The sequence below is a fragment of the Melopsittacus undulatus genome, unplaced genomic scaffold (genome assembly GCF_012275295.1).
Source record: "Melopsittacus undulatus isolate bMelUnd1 unplaced genomic scaffold, bMelUnd1.mat.Z mat_scaffold_55_arrow_ctg1, whole genome shotgun sequence".
Classification (NCBI taxonomy): Eukaryota; Metazoa; Chordata; class Aves; order Psittaciformes; family Psittaculidae; genus Melopsittacus; species Melopsittacus undulatus.
Window position 1 is genome coordinate 116,434 of NW_022994420.1, and position 8,495 is coordinate 124,928.

General features: G+C 51.2%; 1 protein-coding gene across 1 annotated transcript; it reads right to left on the reverse strand.

Annotated features, from left to right (window-relative positions):
• Positions 1-740: 740 nt before the first annotated feature.
• LOC101875806 (olfactory receptor 14A16-like) lies at positions 741-1,718 on the reverse strand. The gene has a single exon (XM_034074104.1). The coding sequence runs from the start codon at positions 1,716-1,718 to the stop codon at positions 741-743; it is 978 nt and encodes a 325-aa protein (XP_033929995.1).
• Positions 1,719-8,495: the final 6,777 nt, after the last annotated feature.

Below are 8,495 nucleotides of genomic sequence, written 5' to 3' on the forward strand. Positions count from 1 at the left end.
TTCTGCGGGCTGGACAAGCCCAGCTCCCCCAGTTTCTCCCCACAGGCACCATGCTCCAGTCCCTGCCTGTCCTGAGGGCCCATTGCCAAACCCAGTCCTGATTGCCAATAATGTTCCTGAACTGGGGATCTGAAACCTGGCTGCAGTATCCCAGAGCATCCCTTCCCTTGTTCTCCTGCCGTGCTCCTGCTCATACAGCCCACGATGCTGCTGTCCTCCCTTGCTGCCAGGGCACAGCTGCCTCCTGTCCAGCTCCTGCCCACCCAGACCTTTCCCATGGGCTGCTCCCAGCCAGGCAGCCCCAGCCTGGGCCATTGCAGGGCAGTCCCCTGCAGGGACCCCTGTGTCCCCTGCTCTCCTGCCCAGGACACCCTGAGAGCTCTGCAGCCCCCCCCATGACATCCCATCTCCTCACACCAGCACAACAGCTCCGACCCTTGGGCTCCTCAAGAGCTCTTCCTGCTCCAGGCACAGAGCAGCCATCCCAGAGCTGGAGCAGCCACAAAGCTGCTTTCATTCCCCTTCATTCTTGCCATGGGAGGACATAGCACAGAGAAGAAGTTGCTGCAGGATCATTTATTTCCCTTAAACACAGGTAGAGACCCACAGTGACAAAACTCACACAATAAGAGTAGCTCCTTAAGCAGGAGGACATGAAAACTGACATTGCCATGAAGACAACATCAGCATAAATTGAAACAGGAAAACAAATACAAAGTAGCAAATATAGACATGGCCAGTCATGAACTACAATGGAAGCCCTTTCCAGGGTAAAGCAGGCAGTGTATGGCTGTTCGAACACATCCAGTCACCAGCTTCCTCACAGCATCCTTGAGCTCCTGGTTCCTCAGGCTGTAGATGAGGGGGTTCACTGCTGGAGGCACCACCGAGTACAGCACTGATACCACCAGATCCAGGGATGGGGAGGAGATGGAGGGGGGCTTCAGGTATGTAAAGGTACCAGTGCTGACAAGCAGGGAGACCACAGCCAGGTGAGGGAGGCACGTGGAAAAGGCTTTGTGGCGTCCCTGCTCAGAGGGGATCCTCAGCACAGCCCTGAAGATCTGCACATAGGATACCACAATGAACACAAAACAGCCAAGTGCTAAAAGGACACTTAGCACAAGAAGTCCAACTTCCCTGAGGTAGGAATGTGAGCAGGAGAGCTTGAGGATCGGGGGGATTTCACAGAAGAACTGCTCCACAGCATTGCCTCTGCAGAGGGGTAGTGAAAATGTATTGGCTGTGTGCAGCAGAGCATTGAGAAAGCCACTGCCCCAGGCAGCTGCTGCCATGTGGACACAAGCTCTGCTGCCCAGCAGGGTCCCATAGTGCAGGGGCTTGCAGATGGCCACGTAGCGGTCATAGGACATGACAGTGAGGAGATAAAACTCTGCTGACATGAAAAAGAGAAAGAAAAAGAGCTGTGCAGCACAACCTGTGTAGGAGATGGCCCTGGTGTCCCAGAGGGAATTGGCCATGGATTTGGGCACAGTGGTGAGGATGCAGCCCAGGTCCAGCAGGGAGAGGTTGAGCAGGAAGAAGTACATGGGGGTGTGGAGGTGCTGGTCGCAGGCTGTGCTGGTGATGATGAGGCCGTTGCCCAGGAGCGCAGCCAGGGAGATGCCCAGGAAGAGCCAGAAGTGGCAGAGCTGCAGCTCCCGCGTGTGTGCGAATGGCAGGAGGAGGAAGTGGGTGATGGAGCTGCCGTTGGACATCTGCTGCCTGTGGGCATGGGCACTGTCATGGGAGAAACAGGCAGTGACAGGTTAGGACAGGAGGGATGTCAGGTACAGAAGTGAAATTTACACACTCATGACTCTGAACACTTTCAGGCTGCAGAGGAAAGGCTGAGAGTGACTTGGTAATGATTGTCTCTGAGGTTGGTTGGTTTGTTTGTTTTCCCAGTGTCACAGCTGACAAGTGACTTTTTCAGGGATACAATTCCTATGTAGGTCTCTGAAGGCAACTGTGAAGAATCTCATCATGGGACAGACAGAAGGGCTCAACTGTCTGTGGGTTAGTGCCTACTCAAGGTTGCTGCAGAGTCCATCAGTCTGGTTCTCAGCTGCCCTGCACTTTGTAGAGAGAGTCAGCTCCTTGCCCAGCAGAGCATGTCCAGCAGCCACCTGCAGTGCAGACACCAAGAGAGCTGCCTGAACGCAGCCTCCCCAGGCCTGGGCTACACTTTCCCCCCACTCCCTGCCCATGGCTCTGCTGCCTGGAGCTGTCCCTGCCAGGAGCTGCTGCTCTGTGCCCAGCTCTGCTCCCTCTCAGTGCTGCCAGAGCCCATCCCATGGGCTGTGTGCTCAGCTCTGCCCTGCACACCCCTCCCGGCAGCAGGGCTCTGCCCAGGGGCATCTCTGCCTCTGCAGGGGCTCAGGAGCAGCTCACACAAGTCCTGACAAGACTCTCGCTGCCTTCTCCAAAGCACAGAAGTGAATTCCCAGCTCCCACTGCCCAACCTGCCCACCAAGAGTGAAAACATCAAAGCTCAGGATCTTGCCTTCAAAGGTGAACGCTGCCTCAGTGTCCTTCAGTAGGACACTCTGCAAACGTGCTCAGAGTGTTGTGGAGCTCTGAGCAGCCCTGACCCACACAGCACCCTCTCCATGCACAAGAACATTTTCCCTTCCATGTCCGGGGCTCTTCCTTCCCCCTCCCCAGCTTCTCTCCCAGCACCGTGTGGAGCTCCCAGTCAGGCTGAGTGCTGACCCTGGCAGGCAGCAGAGTCCCTGCCCCTGCACACAGCCCCTGGGCTGCAGGGACCCTGCTCGCAAGGACAGCGCTGGGCACCCCTGGCTGCACACCCACATTCACAGCCTGCAGCCAGCACAACCCGGCACAAGGGACCTGCCTTGTCCTGTCCCTGCCATGGTGCAGAGGGAAGCCCTGCTCTGCACCACATCCTCCTCCTTATCTACACACAGAAACTGCAGCTTCATTGCCCTACACCCAGAGCCTTACCACAAAGAGGGCTGGGAAGGTTACTGCTCCAGAAGGTTTTTCCTCCTCCTCAGCATCCTCCACTGCCAAGTGCCTTTAAGCTCTCTGAGGCTCACAGGTCTCCTCTTGGTCCCAGCTCAGCAGCAGAGGCCCAGCCCAAGGTGGCTCTGCCTCTGCTGCTTTGGGCTCCCTCCAGGCCTCCCTGGGGCTCCAGGGGAACCCCATGGGAAACAGCCTGAAGCAAGTACTGATGCTGCCTCCCTCAGCTGCAGACACACTGCCTTCCTGCACTGACATTGCTCTGATGAGACAGAGTTTGGTCTAAACAACAAGAGTCTGTAGAATCATGGAACCATTTAGGTTGGGAAAGACCCTTAAGAACATCGAGTCCACCATGAACCCAACACTGCCAAGTCAAAACATTAACCATGTCCTTTAGAACATGTCTTTTATATACTTCTAGGGATGGTGACACAACCACTTCTGTGGGCAGCCTGTTTCTTGTCCCATCATGAGACGGGACAGGCAGGACAGGACAGGCTGGCATCTCCTTTACCCCTGCTGAAGGAAGGGATTCAGCCTGGTCAGTTGAGCCATCTCATCCTAGGCCTGTAGGCCTGGGGCTGGAAGGGGACTCAGCTCCCTCCCATAAACACCACAAACCCACAGGAGGTCTCACTTCCTCAGAAGGGGAAAATGTACCATTATATAGATGATGTCTTAATCAGAGGAGATTGCCCCCAAGAACTGCAGCAATCACAGTGTGGCAAGCACTCCATGGTGCAGAAGTTGAACTTCCACCTAAGCAATGTCAGAAACCAAGCAGAAACCAGTCAAATCAGGGGGTACTTGTATAGCAGCAGTGCAGTGATTGCTACAGACACCTTCAGAGAAACAGAACAGGGGCAGATGCCCCACTCTGGGAAGGAATTACAACAGCTTGTGGGTCCTCCATGGTACTGGAGGAAATATCGACCTGGATTCTCTGTCATTGCTCTCCCACTGTACTCACTGTTATGAAAGGGAAAACCATGGGAATGGAATCCAGAGCATGAGGAAGCAGGAAATACCTCATACAGGAATTAAAACCATACCAGTCACTGGGGCCTGTACATCCTCAACACCCTCTCACAGCAGAATGGGGTTTTGCTGAGCATGGCTCTTCCTGTAACCTATTCAAACTGGCCCTGATGGAGCAAAAAGAGCTTTAATATTCAGGTCACCTCTTTCAGAGACACTGAACAGAGATATTTGGAGTGGGAAAAGGGATTCTTGTCTTTAGTCCCAGCAGTAAAACAAATTGAGTAAAACAAAAACATTGATCAAGAACAACCAGTACAAGCCATCCACTCAATACATTCAATCCATTCAATTGACTTGATAGGATCCCAAAGTGTACTGCTCCTCTGGATGGATTTATACAAAACCTCAGGCAGAAAATGGCATGTCTGCCTATGGGGGGGGAAGTGAAATTACCTGAAGGACAGACTGAAGGTTCCAAACTACTGCATCTGGTTGCAAATGCAGAGCCATGAGCATCACAGCCTTTCAAAACCTCACCAGGTTTAGAAGCACCTCCCTTCACCCAGAGAACACCAACAGAAAACCCCTGGTTCACCAGTGCCTCAGCAGAAAGGGTCACAGAATCATGGAATCAACCAGGTTGGAACAGACCTTTAAGCTCATCCAGTCCAACCCTTACCCCAGCACTGCTGAGGCCACCACTAACCCATGGCACTGAGGGTGTGTGCACACTTCTGGGGTGGTGACTCCATCACTGCCCTGGGCAGCCTGTTCCAATGCCTGAGCACCCTGTGGGGCAGGAATTGTTCCTCAGCTCCATCTAAACCTGCCCTGGTGCAGCTTGAGGCCAGTTCCTCCTGTCCCATCCCTTGTTCCTTGGGAGCAGAGCCCAGCCCCTCCTGGCTCCATCCTCCTGCAGGCACTTGGAGGGAGCCATCAGGTTCCCCCTGAGCCTTCTCTTCTCCATCTGAAGCCCCCAGCTCCCTCAGCCGTTCCCCATCTCTCTTGTGCTCCAGGCCCTGCCCCAGCTCCATTGCCCTTCTCTGGACCTGCTCCAGCACCTCAAGGTCTCTCTTGTAGTGAGAGCCCCAGAACTGAACACAGGATTCAAGGTGCAGCCTCCCCAGTGCCCAGTGCAGGGGCCCTAACCCTAACCCTAACCCTGCTGCCGCACTGGTGCTGATCCAGCCCACGATGCTGGAGCCTTAATCCCAGTGCTCATCCCATTGGCCCCAGCCCATGGATCCAGCCTGTCCAGATCCCTCTGCAGAGCTTCCTACCCTCCACCACATCAATGCTCCCACCCCAGCTGGTGTCATCTGCACATTTACACATCCCAGTATGGAGCAGTACAGACCAGTCTGCACCAGTACAGACCAATATAGGCCACTATGGCCACAGATACTGCTGGGGTTTCAATATCCCAGTGTTCCCAGTCCCTACTTCAGGTGCTTCTACTCATCCCCCACCTGACCTCCTTCTTGGTGGTCTTTTGGGGGAACACCCCAAATTAGGCACCCCCCAACTCTGGAGATTCCCCCCAGTTCCCTGATATGGATGGGGTGTTGCAGTCCCTCAAGGGGTCTGGTTTGGGGGCAACAAGCAGGAATTTGGGTCTGGTGGCTTTGGGAGGGAGCAGCTTTTTGGGGGCATCCCCATTTGGGGTGGGGGTGCTTGGTGGGTCCCCTCCAGGATTTTGGGTCCCTGGGTTCATTTGGGAGTGCCCGGGGTGGTGAGGCAGAGAGGGTCACTTTTAGGCTGCCCCAGACCCCCATTTGGGGGTCCTCCCTGCTCTTGCGCTGCTTCAGGGAGATTTGGGGTTACCCCAGGATTTTTGAGTGCACCACTATTGCTTTGGGTGCCTCCAAGGCCCTTTGCTGTGGCAGGGTGGGTCTGGGGTGACCCTTTATTGGGGTGCCACTTCTGGGGGCTCCACACCCTCTGGCAACCTGAATTAACTACTGATACCATAAATTCTCCATAGAGACACCATAGAGAAAACATAGAGACACCATAGAGATACCATAGAGAAACCATGGAGAGATACCATAGAGGCACCATAGACATACCATAGAGACAGCTTAGAGATACCATACTGACAACATAGAGACATCATAGAGGCACTGTAGAGGCACCAGAGAGACATCATAGAGATACCATAGAGACACCATAGAGATATCATAGAGACATCATAGAGATACCATAGAGACACCATAGAGATATCATAGAGACATCATAGAGATACCATAGAGACACCATAGAGATACCCTAGAGACACCATCGAGGCACCATAGAGACACCATAGAGATACCATAGTTACAAGATAGAGACACAATAGAGACACCATAGAGATACCATAGAGACACCGTACAGATACCATAGAGACACCAAAGAGCCACCATGGAGACACAATAGAGACACCATAGAGACACCATAGAGATACCATAAATTCTCCATAGAGACACAATAGAGATAAAATAGAGACACCATAGAGATACCATAGAGAAACCATAGAGAGATACCATAGAGGCACCATAGACATACGATAGAGACACCTTAGAGAGATACCATAGTGACACCATAGAGACACCATAGAGGCACCATAGAGGCACCATAGAGACACTATACAGGCACCATAGAGAAACAATAGAGACACCATCGAGGCACCATAGAGACACCATAGAGATACCATACTGACACCATAGAGACATCATAGAGGCACCGTGGAGGCACCAGAGAGACATAATAGAGATCCCATAGAGACACCATAGAGACTCCGTACAGAACCATAGAGACACCATAGAGCCACCATGGAGACACAATAGAGACACCATAGAGACACCATACAGGCACCATAGAGGCACCATAGAGACACCATAGAGATACCATAGACACCCCATAGAGACACCACAGAGACACCATAGGGACACCATAGAGATACCATAGACACACCATAGAGACACCATAGACATACCATAGAAACACGATAGAGATACATTGAGACATCAAAGGGAGGTACCATAGAAGCACCATAGATATACAATAGTGACACCGTAGAGACCCCATAGCTACTGCATACAGACACCATAGAGACCCCATAGAGATACAATAGAGACACCATAGAGATACCATAGAGAGATACCATAGTGACACCATAGAGACCCCATAGAGACACAATAGAGACACCATAAAGACACGATAGAGATACCAGAGAGACACCATAGAGATACCATAGAGACATCATAGACAGATACCATGGAGGCACCATAGATGCACCATAGATATACCATAGAGACACCATAGAGAGATACCATAGAGACACCATAGAGAAACCATAGATACACCATAGAGACACCATAGAGATACGATAGAGACACCATAGAGATACCATAGGGGCACCATAGAGGCACCATAGAGACACCATAGAGATACCATAGACACACCATATTGATACCATAGGGACACCACAGAGATAGCATAGACACACCACAAAGACCCCGTAGAGACACAATAGAGACCTCATAGATACCCCATAAAAACACCATAGAGACACCATACACAACCCATAGAGACACAATACAGACATCATAGAGACACCATAGAGAAACCATAGAGAGATTCCATAGTGACACCATAGAGATAACATAGAGACACCATGGACGCACCATAGATATACAATAGTGACACCATAGAGACACCATTGAGACCGATAGAGACACAATAGAGACACCATAAAGACACCATAGAGATACCATAGAAACATCTTAGAGAGATACCATGGAGGCACCGTAGAGGCACCATAGAGACACCATAGAAGCACCATAGAGATATCATAGAGGCACCATAGAGACACATTAGACATACCATAGAGACACTATAGAGACATCATAGAGGCACTGTAGAGGCACCATAGAGACCCCATAGAGATACCATAGAGACACCATAGAGAGATACCATAGAGACACTATAGAGACACCATAGAGACACCATACAGACACCATAGAGATAACATAGAGAGATACCATAGAGACACAATTATGACCCCATAGAGATACCATAGAGACACCATGGAGGCACCATAGAGATAGCATAGAGGCACCATAGAGACACCATAGAGATAGCATAGAGACACCATAGACAGATACCATAGTGACACCATAGAGATACCATAGAGATAGCATAGAGACACCATAGACAGATACCATAGTGACACCATAGAGATACCATAGACACACCATAGAGGCACCATAGATATACAATAGTGACACCATAGAGACCCCATAGAGACCCTATAGAGACACAATAGAGACACCATAAACACACCATAGAGATACCATAGACACACCATAGAGATACCATAGAGAAACCATAGAGAGATACCATAGAGGCACCATAGACATACCATAGAGACACCTTAGAGAGATACCATAGTGACACCATAGAGAAACCATAGAGACACAATAGAGACACCATAGAGAAACAATAGAGACACCATCGAGGCACCATAGAGACCCCATAGAGATACC

Excerpts from the sequence above, each read along its gene's own strand:
- LOC101875806 (XM_034074104.1), bottom strand. The coding sequence starts at position 1,718 with ATGTCCAACGGCAGCTCCATCACCCACTTCCTCCTCCTGCCATTCGCA.